This window comes from Galeopterus variegatus, unplaced genomic scaffold, assembly GCF_000696425.1.
Source record: "Galeopterus variegatus unplaced genomic scaffold, G_variegatus-3.0.2 Scaffold1027, whole genome shotgun sequence".
In the NCBI taxonomy this organism is placed as follows: Eukaryota; Metazoa; Chordata; class Mammalia; order Dermoptera; family Cynocephalidae; genus Galeopterus; species Galeopterus variegatus.
Genome location: NW_007727138.1, coordinates 327,957 through 348,250, shown reverse-complemented (window position 1 = coordinate 348,250; position 20,294 = coordinate 327,957). Strand labels below are relative to the sequence as shown.

The 20,294-nt window shown below is 37.1% G+C and overlaps 1 protein-coding gene across 1 annotated transcript; it reads right to left on the bottom strand.

Moving 5' to 3' along the window:
- Positions 1 to 13,288: 13,288 nt before the first annotated feature.
- Positions 13,289 to 19,982, bottom strand: LOC103591773 (cytochrome c oxidase subunit 7A2, mitochondrial). Its single transcript, XM_008574283.1, has 4 exons — positions 19,890 to 19,982; positions 18,575 to 18,664; positions 16,584 to 16,668; positions 13,289 to 15,205 (listed from the first exon to the last, which is right to left on the bottom strand). The coding sequence occupies exons 1-4, from the start codon at positions 19,905 to 19,907 to the stop codon at positions 15,147 to 15,149; spliced, it is 252 nt and encodes an 83-aa protein (XP_008572505.1). The 5' UTR covers positions 19,908 to 19,982; the 3' UTR covers positions 13,289 to 15,146.
- Positions 19,983 to 20,294: the final 312 nt, after the last annotated feature.

Sequence of the window (20,294 nt, the reverse complement as noted above, 5' to 3'; positions counted from 1 at the left end):
CTGTGGACTATGGGGAACTGAATAAAGTAGTGCCTCCTTTGCATGCAGCTGTGCCTTCAGTTCATGACTTGACGGATCAGCTGAGAACTCAGCTGGGAACTTGTCATTGTGTGCTGGACCTTGCAGATGTTTTTTTTTTTTGTTTGTTTGTTTGTTTTCTCTATCCTGATCTTGGCTGATAGCCAAGGTCAATTTGCCTTCACCTGGGAGAGAAGGTACTGGACTTTTCAAGTGTTGCCCCAAGGCTACCTGCATAGCCCAACCATCTGTCATGCTTTAGTGGCTGGGATCTAGCCAAGTGGACTACGCCCAACATGGTTACCATGTTTCATTACACAGATGATGTCTTACGAACCTCTGATTCTCTTGTAGATTTAACCAAGATGGCTCCAATGCTACTAGGCTATTCAGAACAATATGAGTGGGCTGTATATAAGGGTCTTACCCTTTGGATATGTACTTGTAAATATCAGGGGTGGCTGGTACTCCCTGTGGGGACAAGCCATGTGGCAAGAGCTATGGGAATTGGGACATGGAAAGGAAGTAAGTCTTTTCCATGTCACAGGACATTTCCCCTGAGCAGTCCAGGCAGTGATAAAGCTGATGCACTGACTAGGGTAAAATGGCAAGAGAGAGCTCCAGCAGCCAATGTAGCTGGGTGGCTACATTGGCGAATGCAGCACGCTGGCTGCAAGACCATGTGGTCGATGGCCGACCAGGTACCACATAAACCTGAAAATGCAGCATGCTGGCTGCAAGACCGTGTGGTTGATGGCTCACCAGGTGCCACATAAACCTGAGAAAGAATGCCCCTGATGGGAAGATGTACCCTTGATGGCTTACCAGGTGTTGCATGCAGATAGGCAGAAAACCCAAGAGGAGGGTGCTCCTAACACAGTGGCAGGTGGATCTTGTGGGATCACTTCCAAAGGCAGAGAATTACTGGTCTTCTGTTTGTAGGGCCCTGTAAGGCCCCAGACCAGGGGTAAGCACTATTAAGGTGTTGAATAGCATTATGGCCCTGTATGATCCCTGGTCATAGAGAGGGACAATGGAACCCACTTTACTGGACATGAAGTACAGAAGTGGGCTTCCCGGTTGTCCATTCAGTGGAAGTTACATGTGCCATATCATCCCCAGGCAATGGGAATGATTGAAAGGTACAGTGATTTTCTGAAAAAGAGACTAAGGCTATCCACCCACCCTCCATCACTGAAAGGGTGGACACAATGGTTATGGCTGACAGTCCAGGGTCTTAAATGAGAGACCCTGCAAGGGCAGGCCCTCTCCAGTGGAGGCTCTGTTGCATAGAGCTGCAGCACCTGTTCCTGCAATCATTCTTTCCAAGATGGTAAGCTGGCATATATTCTACCAGAGGGATGAGAACTCCCTCTATTGGTGCCAATAAACTTTTTGTCTTTTCACCCATAGTCTTGTGGCTGCAGGCACCAGAGTTGACTGGACACATACATATGTTCATGTGGCCAATGTGTCGGCTTGCTGAATATGCACCAAGTTTCCTACCAGTGTGGCTGCAGGATTCCTGTGGAAAATGACTCCAACGATGACTACTAACTGAACATGTGTGGGTTGGCTTTTCATGGCTAATAGTTGAAAGGATGGAGCTACAGGGAAGAGCCTCAAGGTATATTGAATGTACAATAAGTACAGAGGTTATATGAATGCAAGGGTCAGCCATCCTCACTAAGGGAAGGCTGTGGAAGATCACAAACACGTAGATTATACAGTGAGAGACCCTGAAGGGGTGGAGTGTAAGGAGAGTGAAGTTGGTTTGGTCAGGCCCCCTCACCTTATATCTGGCTGGGTATGATTCAGCACATCTTTTGTAAACATTTGACGTAGGAGTAGAGTTAGTGCACATGCCTGCCTGCGTACCTTTTGGCTAGTTGCTGCTTTTTGTTTACTTTCAGTATGGAAGGCAGCAGCTCTGAACTGCTGGTTCTAAAAATAGAGCATGTCCACTTTGCCAGTGGCTGCTCAGTTTTTCTCTGGACTACCTGGCTCAGGACCTGCACAGGACAGAGTAGAGGGGTCTGTGATCCAGCCCGACAGTCAGAGCCTTTTGTTGAAATTTTTGAACTTGGAACCAGGAATAGCCCTCATTTTTTTTTCAGGTATGTCCCACCATATTCTTAAGTTGAAGCCCTAACTCCCAGTGTGACCATATTTGGAGACAGAGCCTATAAAGAGGTAATAAAAGTTAAATGAGGTCATAAGGGTGGAGCCCTAATCTGATAGTACTGGTGTCCTTATAAGAAGAGGAAGAGACCCCACAGCTTGTTTTCTCTCCCCATGCCACAAAGAAAGGCCATGCGAGGACAAAGTGAGAAGGCCACCATTTATCTGCAAGCCAGGAAGAAAGCCCTAACCAGGAATGGAAGGGCTGGCACCTTGATCTGGAATTCCGTAACCTCCAGAACTGTGAGAAAATAAATTTCTGTTGTTTAAGCCATCCAGGCTGTGGTATTTTATTAGACCAGCCCAAGTCAACTAATATAGGTGGTGAAGCTGGGAAGTATGAGTCACCAGAGGACACATTTCTGCTAAAGAAGGGATTTTGGAAGAGTGAATCAAGATAAGAAATGAAGAGAGAGTCTTAAAAACACTCCTGTCCTCCAGTTGTTTATACATAGTACAAAGAGAAGAAAACTATCAGAAGCATTCTTCTTTATTCTTTTTTGTACCTACTATGTTTATGAATATTTTTATAATTAGAAAATGTTTTTAAAATAATAATATAATATATGAATGGTATTTACTGTGTTCTGTAGAAGTTCATTTTTTCCCTCAGCATACTTAATAATCATCCATAACAACAACAACAAAAATATTTCTACCAATTAAAAGGATTGGTTTAAAAACCAATTATCAGAAATTTATTAAGTTAGGCTGCTGCAGCTTTGGGGAATGAGCATAGGAAATTTTTAGAGTTGAGAAATAAACTGATATTCAAAATTCTTAAGAAACATATCTTTTAAGAAATTTACTTTAATTAAACGTATCAACTATATATTTATGGGATACAGTTATATTTTAATACATGTATACAATGTGTAATGATCAAATCAGGACAGTCAGCACAATCAGGACAATCATCACAAAATATATTGTTTCTTTGTGATGAGAACATTTGAGCTCCTCTCTTCTAGCCATTTGAGAACATACAATGTTATTGTTAGTTATAAATGCCTACCGCTACTTTACACCACTAGAACTCATTTTTCTTATCTAGCTGTAATTTTGTGTCCATTAACCAACATCTCACTATCCCCCACTACCCCTTCCCACCCTTTCTAGAGAAAATTGTGGTTTTCTCTAGAAACCACAATTAGACTCTCTACTTCTAAAAGTTCAACTTACTTTTTTTTTTAACTCCCACAAATGAGTGAGAACATGCAGTATTTAACTTTCTGTGTTTGACTTATTTCACTTAAAATAATGTCTTCCAGCCTTATCCATGTTGCCACAAATGACAGGATTTCATTCTTTTTTATGGCTAAGTAGTATTGCATTGTGTATATATACCACATTTTCTTTTTCCATTCATCCATCAGTGGACAGCTAGGTTGATTCCATATCTTGGCTATTGTGAACAATGCTGCAATAAACATGGGGAGGGAAAGATATCTCTTCTGTATGCTATTTTTTTCCTTTTGGATAAATTCCCAGCAGTGGGATTGGTGGATGATACGGTAGTTCTATTTTTAGCTTTTTGAGGAACCTCCATTTGGTTTTTCCATAATGGCTATACTAATTTACTTTCCCACCAACAAAGTATGAGTTCCCCTTTCTCCCCATCCTCACCAGCATTTGCTGCTTTTTATCTTTTTTATGATAATCATTCTAACTGGGAAGATGATATCTCCTTGTGGTTATGATTTGCATTTCTCTGATGATTAGTGATATTAAGCATTTTCATATACCTGTTGGCCATTTGTATGTCTTCTTATGAGAAATGTCTAGTCAAGTCATTTCTCCATTTTTTAGTTGGAATATTTGGTTTTTTGCTGAGTAGTTTAATTTCCTTCTGTATTCTGGGTATTAATCCCTTGTCAGATGAATAGTTTGCAAATATTATATACCATTCAGCTGTTTGCCTCTTTGCTGTGTTGATTGCTTCCTTTGCTGTGCAGAAGATTTTCAGTCTGATGAAATCACATTTGCCTGTCATTATTTTTGTTGCCTATGCTTTAGAAATCTTCTCTATAAAATTTTTACCCAGACCAATGTCTTGGAGTATTTCCCCTATGTTTTCCTCTAGGAGTTTTATAGTTTCAGGATTTACATTTAAGTCTTTAATCCATTTTGAGGTGATTTCGGAATATGGTGAGAGATAGGGATCTAGTTTTTTTCTTCTGCATATGGATATCCAGTTTTCCCAACACCATTTACTGAAAGAGGCTGTCCTTTCCTCACTGTATGTTCTTGGCATCTTGTCAAAGATCAGTTGGTGGTAAATATGTAGATTTGTTTCTGGGTTCTCTATTCTGTTTCATTGGTCCATGTGTCTGTTTTTATGCCAGTACCATGCTGTTTCAATTTCTATAGCTTTATCATATATTTTAAAGTGAGGTGGTATAATTGCCTCCAGTTTTGTCCTTTTTTGCTCAGGATTGCTTTCGCTATTTGGGGTCTTTTGTGATTCCATGTGAGTTTTAGGATTGTTTTTTCTATTTCTGTGAAGAATGTCTTTGGGATTTTAATAGGGATTGCTTTGAAACTGTAGATTATTTTGGGTAATATGGTCATTTCGACAATATAAATTCTTCCAATCCATGAATGTGGAATGTCTTTCCATATTTTAGTGTCCTCTTTGATTTCTTTCATCAGTGTCTTGTAGTTTTCATTATAGAGATTTTTGACCTCCTTGGTTAAGTTTATACCTAAGTATCTTGTGGGGGGGGGGTTGGTCTTTTTTGTTTTTGTTTTTGTTTTCGTAGTTATTGTAAAAGAAATTGTTCTTTTTCAGACAGTTTTTTATTAGTATATAGAAATGCTACTACTTTTGTATGTTGACTTTGTATCCTGCAACTTTGATGAATTCATTTATAAGTTCTAACAGGTTTTTTGGTGGAATCTTTAGGGTTTTCTATGTATAAGATTATGTCATCTGCAAATGGGGACAATTTGACTTCCTCTTTTCCAATTTGGATGCCCTTAATTTCTTTCACTTGCCTAATTGATCTAACACTTCCAGTACTATGATAAATAGGAGTGGTGAAAGTGGGCATCCTCATCTTGTTGCTGTTTTTAGAGGAAAAGCTTTCAATTTTACCCCATTCAGGATGATGTTAGTGGTGGGTTTGTCATACACAGCATTTATTGTGTTGAGATACTTTCCTTCATACCTAATTTTATCATGAAGGATTTTGAATTTTACCAAATTCTTTTTTTGCGTCATTTGACATGATCATATGGTTTTTTGTCCTTCATTTCATGTGGTGTATCACACTTATTAATCTGCATATAACAAACCACACTTGCATCCCTGGGATAAATCCCAGTTGATCATGGTGTATAATCTTTTTTGTTGTCCTGTTGAATTTGTTTGCTATTATATTGTTGAGAATTTTTGTATCTATGTTTATCAGGGATATTGGCCTGTAGTTTTCTTTTTTTGTTATGTTTTTGTCTGATTTTGGTATTAGGATGACGCTTGCCTCATAGGATGAGTTTGAGAGAAGACCCTCTGCTTTGATTTTTTGGAATGGTTTGAGAAGAATTGGCATTAATTCTTCTTTTAAAGTTTGTTAGAATTCAGCAGTGAAGCCATCAGGTCCTGGGCTTTTCTTTGTTGGGAGACTGCTGATTTTTGATCTCATTATTCATTACTGGTCTGTTCAGGTTTTCTATTTCTTCTTGATTCAGTCTTGGTAGGTTGTATGTGTCAAGAAATTTATTCATTTCCTCTAGATTTTCCAATTTGTTGGCATATAGATGTTCATAATAGTCTCTAATGATTCTTTGTATTTCAGTGGTATCAGTTGTAACGTTTCCTACTTTAGTTTTGGTTTTTGTTATTTAGATCTTTTCTCTTTTTTTCTTAGTTAGTCTAGCTAATGGTTCGTAAATCTTGTTTATCCTTCCAAAAAAACAAGTTTCATTTTGTCAGTCTTTTGAATCTTTTTTGGGTCTCCATTTCATATTTGTAAGTTTCCAAAGTTTTGCTTGTTACTGATTTCTAGTTTTATTTCATTGTGGTTTGAAAAGATACTTGATATGATTTTAATATTTTAGAATTTGTTGAGATTTGACTTGTGGCCTAGCATGTGGTCTATCCTGGAGAATAATCCACGTGCTGATGTGAAAAAATGTGTATTCCACAGTTGTTGGATAAAATGTTCTGTAAATGTATGTCAAGTCCATTAGGACTGTAGTGCAGCTTAAATTCAATGTTTCTTTGCTGATTTTTTTGTCTGGGTGATCTGTTGAGATAGGAGTGTTGCATTTCCCAACTATTATTATATTGGGGTTTATCTCTCCCTTTAGATCTAATAATATTCACTTTATATATCTGGGTGCTCTAATGTTAAGTGAATATGTATTTACAATTATATCTTCTTGCTGAATTGATCTCTTTAACATTATATAATGTCCTTGTCTCTTTTTATAGTTTTTTATTTAAAATCTATTTTACCCAATATGAGTATAGCTACTCTTGCTCATTTTTGGTTTCCATTTGAGTGAAATATCTTTTTGCATTCATTCACTGTTTGTCTACATGTGTCTTTACAGGTGAAGTGAGTTTCTTGTAGGAAGTATATAGTTGGGTCTTATTTTTTTAACTGAATCAGCCAATCTATATCTTTTAAATGGGAGATTTAATCCATTTACACTCAACGTTGTTATTGAAAGGTATTGCCTTAGTCCTGACATTTGGTTAATTTTTTATGGTTGTTTTATATATAATTTATCCCTTTCTTTCTCTTTTCTTATTTTTCTTTGCTACTTTTTTTTGTAGTGATGACAATATTTTTCTCTTTCTTGTTTGCATATCAGCCCTACGCTACCAGTAAGCTTTATTCTTTCACATGTTATTATGATGGTAGTTATCATCCTTCTACTTCTAGATATAGGACTCCCTTAAAGATTTCTTGTAGGGCTGATCTAGTGGTGATGAATTCCCACAGCTTTTGTTTGTCTGGGAAGGACACTATTTCTCCTTCATTTCTGAAAGATAGCTTTGCTGGGTATAGTATTCTTGGCTGGAAGTTTCTTTTCTTTCAGCACTTCAAATATAACATCTCACCCTTTCCTGGCCTGCAAGGTTTCTGCTGAGAAATCTGCTGTTAGTCTAATGAGGATTTCCCTATAGATAACTTGACAGTTTTGCTGTTTTTAGAATTATTTGCCTTTGACTTTTGACAATTTGACTACAATGTGTCTCAGAGAGGACCTTTTAGAGTTAAATCTGTGTGGGAATTTTTAAGCATCTTGAATCTGGAAATCCATACTTGGGAAGTTTTCAGCTATTATTTTGTTAAATAGGTTTTTTATTTTTTTCCTTTTTTTTTGTCTTTTTTACTGACCGGTAACGGGATCGCAACCCTCGGTGTTGCGCCCGCACCGCACTCAGCCAGTGAGCGGGAACCGGTCTCCACATGGGATCCGAACCCTCGGCGGGAGCGCCGCTGCGCTCCCAAGCAGCGCACTCTCCAGTGCGCCACCGGGCCGGCCCTTAAATAGGTTTTTTTAAATAACTTTTCCCTTCTCTTCCTCTTCCAGAACTCCCATAATATGAATGTTTGTATGTTTAATATTGTTCCATAGATCTCATAGGCTTTCTTCATTTTAAAAAATTTTGTTCAATTGTGTTATTTAAAAAAACAGTTTTCAAGTTGAAAAATTCTAGTCTGCTGCTTAGACTCTCAGCTTTATTTTTTATTTTATTTAATGAAATCTTTAGTTATAAGATTTCTGCTTGATTCTTTATTACAATATCTATCTCTTTGTTAATTTTCTCCCTCAGATCTTGAATTGTTTTTCTCATTTTTTTGTGTTGTCTATCTGTATTTTCTTGCATCTCCTTGAGTTTCCTCAAAATTGTTATTTGGAATTCCTTTTTTTTTTTTTTTCCTTTTTGTCTTTTTTTCATGACCGGCAATGGATCGCAACCCTCAGTGTCGCGCCCGTACCGGACCGGGACCGGCAACGGGATCGCAACCCTCGGTGCTGCATCCGCACCTCGCTCAGCCAGTGAGCGGCCAGTCTGTATGTGGGATCCGAACCCTCAGAGGGAGCGCCGCAGCGCTCCCAAGCAGCGCACTGTAGCAGTGCGCCACCGGGCCGGCCCCACATTTCTATAGGATTATATATTCCTCTTGGAATTCCTTTTCAGTCATTTCATACATTTCCTTTTCTTTGTGGTCTGGTACTGGAAAATTATTGTATTCCTTTGGTAGTGTCATTTTTCCTTGTTTTGTTGTTGTTGTTGTTTGTTTTTCTAATGTTTCTCATATCCCTATGTTGATGTCTGGGCATCTGGTAGAACAGTTGCTTCTTCTAATTCCCTGGAGTAGCTTTCTTCCTTCTATTTAAAAAAAAATTATTTCTTTATTTCTTCTTCTTCTTCTTCTTTTTTTTTTTTTTTTTTGGTAGCTGGCTAGTACAGAAACCCACCTTGACCTTGATCTTGGTATTACATCACTGCACTGTAACCAACTGAGCTAACCAGTCTGCCCCTATTTATTTTATTTTATTTTTAAATTTTTTCTGGAGTAGCTTTTGAAGGGGGAGACTCTTTCCTGTAGATGTATTCTACAGTGTCATTTGGGTAGGGTATTGTAGGTTTGGTTCTGGATGAGTACAGTAGTGTAGTCTCCATGAGATTTCTTTGATTATATTCAATGTCAGAGTTGTCTTTGAGTGCTTCTGTGGCCTAAGCACTGGGTTACTCAGCAGCAGACCCTGATAAATATGGAAATTTGTGTACAAAAAAAGAGATTCCTAGCTCCTTATTTTTGATAGGAACTTCCTGCTGTATTCCTTTTTACTATGCTCCAACTAAAGTGGAAAGAAATCCTTTAAAAAAATCATTTTGATGGTCATTAGGATAGAATTAAGGTGAGGAAATGACCACCTGTAAAGATGTTTTTATGACAAAAACAGTCAAGATGGTTCATTGCATATTGATTTCCCAAAGCACATTCTGTTCTAGGAAAAAGCACTGTGGGAAGAGTATCCAAACATTAATGGCCATGGACTGTTTTAGTTAATTGTATTAATTAAGGTAAAATTTGAAAGAAAAATAACAAAGGCAAACAAGGACATCAGCCTTTCACCATCAGAAATTAATGGCAGAGGATATTTTTAGCAAATCCCCAGAGGAAAGATGATGGCCTCCTACAAAAAGTCAATAAAGATATAACATAATCTCAGAATTCAAGAAACAGCCCATCTTTCATTATATTAATAGCACATATATAATTGGAAATCAATACTCAATTCCAAAGTTATGTACATACACTAAATCTGCAAAATCTAATATTATGAGTTTCCCTTCCTTTAGCTGACTTCGGTATGCTTTGAAATTACCATTTCAGTAGGCAGTTCTCTAGTTTCAAAGCAATCTAAATGTAAACAATTAATCATTTCTTTCTTCTAGTGTATTATACTAAAAATCTAGGAAATGTCTTGGGTTTTGACTGGGTTTCCTCATTAAATAGTGAGTTCTTCAAAATATCCTTGACTTGAGGAAGCTGCTATAATTTATAATATAGATAGACAATTGGAGCAGTCACATGGTCAGATTCACATGAATCTGAGAGAAGAGAGAGAATAAGAAATTGCCAAATAAAGAAAGAAAGTGCTAGTGGTCAGCTCAGTTGGTTAAAGCATGGTGCTGAAAACACCAAGGTCCAGGGCTCTACCCATGTACTGGCCAGGCTCAAAAAAAAAAAAAAAAAAAAGTCCAGTTATTATGATGCCCAATTCTTCAAACATAACCAGTCACACTACAGTGTCCAAAGAGAATGAAGTCTGCAGGGGAACTGTATTAGTCTGTTTCTGTTACTTATTACGAAATACCTAGAACTGGGCACTGGGAAGAAAACAAAATTTATTGCTCATGGTTTCAGAGGCCTGGGAAGTCCGAAGTTCAGAGAACACATCTGGTGAAGGACTTGGGGGTGGTGACAGTGATGCAGGGGTCTCACATAGCAGAATGGCAGAACTGAGAGAGAGAGAGTTCTTCATGCACTCTTTTTTTTTTTTTTAAGATGACCGGTAAGGGGATCTTAACCCTTGACTTGTTGTCAGCATCACGCTCTCCCAAGTGAGCTAACCAGCCATCCCTATATGGGGATCCAAACCTGTGGCCTTGGTGTTATCCGAACCACACTCTCCCAAGTGAGCCATAGGCCAGCCCTGTGCTCTCCTATGTTAAAGCCTTTAGAATTATGATTCCAACCACCATTAAATCAACTTATTAATTCATTTACTAAGGTATGGTTCTCACAGTCACATCACCCCCTCCAGGTCCCACCTTTCAACTACCACAATAGGATTTCCCACCCTCTTAACACTGTCACAGTGGGGACCAAGCCTGTAACACATTAAACTTTGGAGGGACACAATTCAATCCATTACAGGAACCAATTGGTAAAGTTGTCCTAAGTACTTTTTTTCTCTTTTTTCCTCATCTAGGAAGTATCATGATACATAGTAGATAAATAATGGACTTCAGAATAAGACAGATCTAGGTCTGAAGTCTGGATAAAATGTAGTTGTTGTATGTTTGATCTCTCTCTAACTGTATTTTCTCAGTATGGCTATTTGTTGTGTTAGTCACTTGGAGAAGAGATAACAATTGCTTTCTCCAGCTCCCTATGATCCAACACTGGTCTTCTTTCTGTAATTCAACCATACAGAATAATTTCCCTTTCCCTGGAATGCTTTTCTTTTAACTTTTAGGTGGCTCTTTTTTTCTGGTGTCAGTTCAAATGTCACTTACTCTGAGCCCTTTTCTAGCTTCCACCATACTATTTCTCCTAATAGGTTACAATGTTGATCTGCAGTTACCACTAGCTGCCACCATTACTATGCTTATGAATTAATTCACTTGTGTATCTCCCCTGACTAGAATGTAAGCCCCATGAAGGAGCTTGTTGGTCTAGTTCACGGTTGTATTCTCTGAGCCTAGAACAGTGCTTTATACAAAGTATATTTTTGATAAGTTGTCATGGGATGGATGGGTAGATGCATGGATGAACTTAGTATCTTCTAACATACCATTTGATTTGTTTTTGTAGAAACTGTCTTCCCTGTCATCCTTCATTACAATGTAAACTCTGTGAGGGCAGGAATCTGCTTATTTTGCTCACCAGTGATTGCCAGGCACATAGAACAGTGTCTAGTACACAGTAGGTGCTCAATATCTGTTGACTTGAGTGATTAATGTTGATATATAAATAAAAGCAAAGTCCTGGGTAGTGGTTCACAAGATGTTATGCCACATGGACACATACCAGGACCCAGGAAGAGAGATCACCAAGTTGGATGCCTGTGGAATTTCCAGCTTCGTGCATAGCTATCTCAGACAGTAGAAAGGGTTCTGCAATCCTGAACCAAACTGCCTATGATAGCATCATAATTCTTGTTTTTATAATTCTTGTATCCTCTGTATCTATTTGCATTTTGTGTTCCCTAAGATCCTTTTAAAACATTCCTATCTGTTACGAGAAACCAGTAATGGCTACCATTTATTAAGCACCTGACTACCATTTAGGGTAAATGGTAGAGTTAGGGTTACATCAGATGGTATGATAGCTGGGAAACCAACAAAACCCTGCCTTGGTTTGTTCCTGGCTAGAGAAACCTACCTGAACTTAAGCAAAGTGGTCAAGTTATTGACCAATGGAATCCAACCAAGCCATAAGAACAGGCATGGATCTGGGTACCCCAAACAATTAGAGCTAGAACTCAAAATGCTTCTAGGTCCTGTCTCCTTTGTATGTTAATTTCATTCATTTAAAAAACAAACTGGGCAAAAACTGCTAGTGCCAACTCAACAGGCAGTCTCCCTTTTTTATTAAACCCAACCTCAGTTTTGCTTGACAATATGCCCAGCTAAGGCATTTCTTGGCCTCCTTTAATCACTCATGACCATGTGACAAAATTACAGCCAAAAAGATAAAGCTGAAGCTTTGTGTTGGACTTTGAAGAAAGCTCACAGGGCTGGCTGGTTAGGTCAGTTGATTAGAGTGTGATGCTGGTAATACCAAGGTCAAAGGTTTGGGTTTTCTTACTGGCCAGCCACCAAGAAAACCCCAATAAAACAAAAACAAGAGAGCTCACTCATATAGCATGTGCTCTTTCACCCCTCCTCCTTCTCACTGCTGGAACATGAATGAGATAGCTGGAGCCGAGGCAGCCATCTTGCAAGGACAAAATAAGAGTTACCCAGTAGTACATGGATAAAATTGTGAACCTGCCCTACCAGCCCTGGCCACAGGATAGTCCCTGCTCTGTACCAAGTAAATTGATGGAGATATGGGATGAAAAGAAGTTTCTGCTCTTAGAGCTAACAATAGGAGTAACAATTATTTATTGCACATTTCCTATGTGCCAGAAACCATTCCTTATGTTTTATATGCATTAGAATAACCACGTGCATTAGGTATTATCCCACACATACAGATGAGGATACAGGCTTACCAAAGTTAGCTACCCATGGTAATCCAAGGTTTGAAGCTAGGTCTTCTAACTCCATCACCTGTGTGGATAATTACAAGGCTATATTGGTTCTTGGTCTTGTCAACAATTATAACTCAAAGGATGAAAAACTCTTGATGAAGAGTACAGAAAACGTTTGAAGCATGTCTGAATAAGACAGAATGCCTAAGGTTCCAGCAGACTGGAGAGCTTTCCCAAGTGTCAAGAATAAGGATATATACACCAGAAAAAAGCAGAATATGGTCAGTGCTGAGTTTGGATTTCAAATATAAGGTGGAAGAAAAGATGGAGCAAACTAAATGGGTAGATAGATGGCAAATTATAGAGATCACTGTGAAACTGAATAACGGAACCGGACAGTACTACTCTTTCAAGAAGCTTGACTGTACCAGGCAGATGAAGTCTGTAGGGTATCCATACTTGCACACATTGCTATTAATAGTGTAGTGAAGCTAGCCCAGCCAATATTTAATAAAACATCTGGTAAGATGAAGCACTATACTGGAAAGACTGAGCTTTTCGAATTGGTTAAAAATGGACTTGAAATCTTGTGCTGCCATCTATTTTAGCCTTGAATAAATTGCATGAGATTTAGTTTTTCATCTGTAAATCCAGTTTAATAATAACTTCATCTAGAACAGCTACAGACTACAAAGGCAATTTTGAACATAATAATAATTATAACAAGATTTCACTTAAATCGATCTCCAATGGTGTTTATATTAATGGTATAGCATGATCATGGAATTTCTTCCATTTAGTAACATACTATTCTCAAAAAGGATAGTGTTGTGGGTAAAGATTACCTAAAGGCTGCAATTGCAATACTTCTTAAGGACTCTTATCCTTGGACTTTAGGCTAGTCTTTGAATCTATCAATAACAGTATCTCTTACTGAATACTTACAAAGCATTAGATATTTTCATGGGATTCTTGTCCAGCAAACCCTCTTCTGGGATCTTGCCTCTTACCCACATCACTACACTCCACCCTTGCTTACAGAATTTTAGGGTGAAGGGCAAGTAGTTAATCTTAGAGTTTATTTAAAAAATTTTTAAGGTACCTTACACATTTAACCTAATTTTAATTTATCCAATCCCACCACATGAACATAGCCCAAAAAGAACATTTTGGCATAAAAAACTTACCAGAAATGTTTCATACATTGTTTCACTAGGTTACACCAGATATAGTAAAGCACTTCTCACAATATTGAGAGATAAAAGTTGTACAGGACATCAAGCTGTTTTTCCTTTCTGCTACAAAACTATCTTTCACATCATGTCATAAAGGCATTTTACATCATATTTATAAGTTACCTAAATTCTCCTTTGTACAATGCTGACATAGTTCGTTTCAAAACATTATCAGTAGTTTTGAGCTCTGGAGCACTGAACTGGACCAGATTCCAGACCAACTTTTAAGAACTTTCTCAGCGTTTAGAAATGTCTAACAATGTTTATTACACTCCCTTCAAAAGCTGGCAGGTAAGATAATATGGCCACCAAGATCCTTTACAACCTTCAGGGTTCAAGGCTAAAATATCATTAATTGGTTACTTTTTGAGAAATTTGTACCATAAGCCTCAATGTTTTGATAGCAAAAAGCTTAACTTGGCTACTTCAGACTTGACTCAATTTTTCCAAATATACTTTTGTGAATTTTATCTAGAAATTAAACTTTATAAAACCCTTACTCATCAATTTCCCCTAGATTTGACAAAGCTAGATTCCAATCTTCATGTAGCAATCCCAAAGTACACCATGCAGATGAAAAACAAAATTTGACTCCCTATATTCCCCTAGAAGATAACTTTTAGAAATGACCTAAGCATTTTACACTTTATGTTATGAATTAAAGTAACATAATAAAGGCCCAACCCAAGTGAGAAAAAAAGTAATATTGAATTATTTTACAGCCACTCACTCTACTAAAAGCCTAATTCTAAGCTGTGGAATACATTGAATATTTAAACACACTCACACAGCTGAGGGAGAAAAAAAAATCTCAAACTCCAGAAGCCAAAAATAACCTACTTCTACTACCCCCAGTTTCTATCATACCCCAGAATATAGAGAAAGGAGAAAGCAACATTCTTTCAAGTGTTATGCTCAATTGAAATTGAAGACCACCCACTGTATTCTTCTGAGCTGCTAAAAGTAAACTTCAGTAAAATAATATCAAAATAATGGTGCTTTATACAAGCTTGATGACAAAAAAAATCATTTTTTCACTCCTCATCTAAGATTTACAAGGATGAGCAACAGCAGAAATTATTGGTGTAATGTATTCTAAAGTGATAAAGTCAGACAAAGCATGGTAAAGACTGCTTTATTAGTTGCAGTTAGTACAAGTCAATAAATACTGATCCCCAAAAAGCTCAGTTATTTATCACATTACTGGTCCATAGAGCTGAATGAAGATGAACCAATTGATTGCTGGGATGACCAAAGTCAAGCCTGCTTCTTGGGAAATGAAGCCATAGCCAGCTGATATATGGCATATGCTGTTCCTGAGGGGGCGGAAAAAAAACTTGTAAGAAATTCTGAGATTTAAATGTATAAACCTAATATTCTAGCTCAATACTTACAACATAAAGGCAGGATTGGCATTGAGACTACTTTAATAGGAACACAAAAACAATATTTTTATAGGTGCTGGAAAAGTTTTAAATAAATATATGTAAAATACATTTAATCTAGTTTTAATATTAATTTCTATAGAAAGTGCTAAATATAGCATAACAATGTATTTGTCAACTTAATAACATGTATATTTTTTTAAAAATAAGATTAAGAACATACATACAAATTATTTCCATATTAACCTAAGGTTGCTTGAGAAATGCCAAAATAAAAAGGTCAAAATATGCTACCTTCCCTAAAGTGGTTTTATCAATGTAAATTCAAGAGAAAATAACATAATTTTAAAATAATCAAATTTAATATAAAACTAGCTAATACCTGGAATTTTATTTTAAAACTAATTACTAGAATGCCAAGAAACAATCACATTGGCAGAAAAGAATTTAATACCTTATCTTGTTAAGAAAGCCCAAATGTCATTATTTGTTGTCTTGATCCATAATGCCCCTTCTAATTTAAGGATATTCAACTTAAGCCAAAAGGCACCTTGGCATGAGCAGGGAAACTCTGTAATTAGGGCTCAAATCCCAGCTTTTCCACATAGAAGCAATATTATCTTGGGTAATTAGTATAATTTCCTCATCTTTAAAATGAGGATACATTACAGACTTCATGCAAGTGTTATAGAAATCCAAGAATGTGGCACTCCTATCAATATGATGGGTACATACAATCACTCAAATGTTTCCCTTCCTTCCCGAGAAACCAATCATTCAAATTCCTAACTATGTTCTTACTACACCAATTTATGACGTGCCACTGCTAATACCAACAAAGGACCTGCCTAATCCACAGAAAAATATCAAAGCACTTTGCATATGATAAACATATTGTTCTGTACAAGTTTTATTCCAGTCATAAATATGTATATATGCGATTTAGATGTAAAATGTGTTTTTATTATGTACCATAGTCAAAATGTTTAAAAGTCCCTGCTTTAGGAGGTAGAGCAGAGTAGATGTTTTTGGCTGAAAAACAGCCTCCAGAGCCACTAGTGGTACACTCAGATAGCCACCTCCATCATAAGATCATCATCAAACTGTATTGGTGTATTTTTTCTATAAATACATCAAAATGCTCTTATACATTAATTACCCTCTTGAATCCTTACATGAGATGCAGTAAGATGTCAGATTCTGGAGACATAGGCCTGTACTGAAATACTGGCATAGCAAAAGCAATCATGTTGTTAGTTACCATTATTATTACTTTTCTATAAACCTTCAAACATTCCAAATGCCTTACCACCAACTGTAAGAATCATGGTTGCTCTATACAGGAGGGCATCACCTACCCCACCCTTTAGATGTACTGGAATTCCATTATCCTCCTAGGTTTTAAAAAAAAAAAGACATTAATAGATGTGTCACTTGTTTCAAACTAAGTTAAATTTCAAAAGACTAATTATTCATATAAAATGAAATAGTTCCTTAAACCCCTGGAATTAAAATATTTTAAATATCAAAATTCTAAAAACCTAGTTTTCTTGATTCTTTCTCTAGTACCAATTTTAAAATAAGAACTCCTAAAAGTCAGCATTCTTATCTCAAAGTTAATTTGAGGTCCAATAAAGATGGTTTTTCCAAGGAATATATAAACATTAAACCTATAAAATACACTCATTGCCTTCGACAACTTAAATATAAAAGAATCAATAATTGTTGCACTTTAGATTTAGTCACAGGAACGATTTTTTTTTCCCTTAAAAAAGGCAGTAGGGAATTTTGGTTTATAACCTGAAATTATATCCATAGCATCTAGTCTAGCATCTGGCTTATATAGTGGATACTTAGCACATCTGGTAAAGCATTTTATTTTTATGTGGTATATTATACAACATTTATCATTTGAGATTTTATTTGGGAAAAACTAGACATCACAGTAAAACAAAAATCAAGGATTAGCTAGTCAGGTCAGTTGGTTAGAGCATAGTGCTGATAACACCAAGGTCCAGGGTTCGATCCCTGTTCTGGCAAGCTGCCAAAAAATAAAAAAGAAAAAATTACTCATAATGTAATAACTTATAAAGGTAAATTGCTCTGCTCCACTAAGTCTTTCCCCAAGAGATAACCATTATTTATGGTATAGTACCCATCCTTGACTATTTTTTAATGTTTATATCATTATTAATACACATGCTTGTTTCATACACAAAATGAAATAATGGTATGCCATGTACTATTTAATACTCAATACTACCTTAAAAACCATTCTGTTAGTCCACTTAAACCTACCTGTTCCTTTCAATGGCTATATAGCATTCCATAGTACAAAAATACCATAACAGAATTTTCGGTTATTGGGGATTTTGTTATGATAGGGTATGTGGTTTGTTTTTAATGATACTCTCAAATACCCTCCAAAACTTTTGTACCAATCATACTACTTAGTGTGTATGAAAGTACCATGCATGAGTGTACCAATCTTCCATACCTGGTAAACATAACCTTTTTAAAATCTTTTTTAAATTGTGCCAATCAAATGGGGGGATGCATAGTAACCTGTCATTTTAATTTACATTTCTTATTGATTTGGGGGGAGCTCTTTATGTACTAAGGACATTAACCTTTTGTTATATTTTGAACATTTGCTCTCAATTTGTCACTTTCTTTTGTGACTATAAATTTAAAATTTTTATGTCACTAGACCTTGCAGTTTTTCTCCTTCACAGCGTCTTGGCTTTGTAAAGACTTCTTTAGAAGACCTCCCCACCCCTAAGATTAAAAAAATATTCTCCTACATTTTCTTTAATTTTTTTTGAGGGGGAAATATTTATATCTCCAAACTATTTTCTTTGTATACTATATAGAAGGGATCTAACTTTACTTTCTTTAAATGAGCCAATTTTTCCAAGCCAACTTATTGTATCCTTTCCCACTGATATGAAGTAGCATCTTTAATATAAATTAAATTTCTACATACTTATTGTTTCTGGAAAGATCCATGGTCTATTTGTCTATTCCTGTGCAACTACCCCAAAGAATGCCAATGCATCATAAACTCCTCCAAAAAAATTTATCATTACCCATACCCTTTTTCCCTCATTTCCTTCTGCTTGCCCAAGAGACTCTTGCATATAGCAAATGCACAGTAAGGTAGCAATAGGCAGTTTTTTACTATTCTTTTGCTAATACAACAGAATCACCAATAATCAGAGATCTCCAGATTTACTTCCTACTCCATCTTTTGGTACTCTAACTATGACAAGTAACAATCTCCTGTAAAATATTTAGTACCTGAAACAGCTTTTGTTTTTCTGGAACTTTATTTTCAAAATGCCTCCGTGAAGCAGTGCTTATGGTCCTCTGGGCAATCTGACGAAGAACCTGAAATGAAAAATCTGCATATATTAAATAGATTTAGAGCCTAAAGAAGACTTCAAAACCGACTATTTTCAATCCTTTGTTTTATAGAAAAGGGGGGGAGGGGGAAGCATATCTGATTAAAGCATATCTGATTTGTCAGAAGCAAAGTCATGGCCAGCATCCACGTTTTCCAATTTGCTGTCCATCTTCAGCTCCTCATATTACATTCTGCAGTCTCCAGAAACCATATTCAAGAAGCAATTCATGCAGATTCTAACCTCCCCAAAAATTACGATCTCTGAACTGAACCAAGTAGCATTTTATAATTCTTGAGGGAAAAAAGTATTGATATACACATATTACAGAAATAATAAACGGTTAACCAAAATACATTAAGGTCAAACGTTCTCATTTAATACCCTACCAGATTATTAAAAATCTACTACTTGGCAGTAAAGTACACTGGCATGATTCCTACTTAATTAAAATGCTACCCTCTTTACGTTTCTCCTAATAAATTTTTAATAGTTTTTAAAAAGAGGCTTGTATTACATACCTAGTTAAATTAAATAATCAAATACGCACTCCAGTTTCTAAAATAAGTAATACTAAGCAGCTAAGGAAAACTTCATTGAATAATTACAAAGGAAAATAATCAGTTACATTTTCCTTTTCTTTTTTCTAAATTCTGGAAGAATACTTTATATGCTCAAAGCTGATGGAGGGAGGGGTGAAGGGCAATGCAGAATGGCCTAATGGAAGCAACACCGCACTTCCGCCACAACTACTAATCCCATCCGAAATCGAATAACATGGTTTTAAACTTTCTAATGCTCACAAAGCTCAGAACCATTCAAACTTAAAACCTTTAGTGCCAGAGGGACACCTTCCTGCCTAGCACTTGAGGATGTCAGAAACTCCCCACCTAGACTTTGGTTTTACTCATATCTGAGCTAATAACTTCATCAACGACCCACATGGTCAGGGGTGGTGACTAAGAACCAAAAATAGGTCTAATCGACAATTTCCAGCTTCTTCACTCCCTACATCTACCCAGCAACGGCCTCGGACGAGAGGAATAGATGGAAGGTAGAGGAAGGTCAGTCGAAAAGGACACGGACCAAGGTGACTTCAGAAGCCGACTTCTGCATGCCTCCCCTCCCCTTCCGAGAGAGGGTTTTCTGATGTGGTCCCTTAGCCTCCCCTCTCAAGCCCCATCACGAATGAAAACGCATAAGTTCCTCACCGGCAGACTCCGCAGCATCTTTGCTCAGTTACTGCCCACCAACTGCGACAACCGAACACAGTAAACGGAAATCTTCACGCCGGAACCGGAACTACCTACTGGCCTTGCGCAAGCGTCGAGGAACAGAAAACCTTTCGGGCGGAGGAGGGGCTTGCGCTCCTAACCATAGAGAGCAAAAGAAAAGCGAGAGCGGCAGTACGGCTCTGGCCGCTCTAGCCGCCTCACCGTCTCTGGCCGGTGATCTCCTTCCTGACGTTTCAGGCGGCTGGCCCATGGCGCCAAGGCTGGGTAAAAGCAAACGATTTTTGAGACTAGAGAGACAGGGAGTGACGTTTTAAAAACGTACTCTTTTTACAAGCTTAGATAAAATTAACTGAGACCAGGATGCCGTAGAAAATTAGTGTG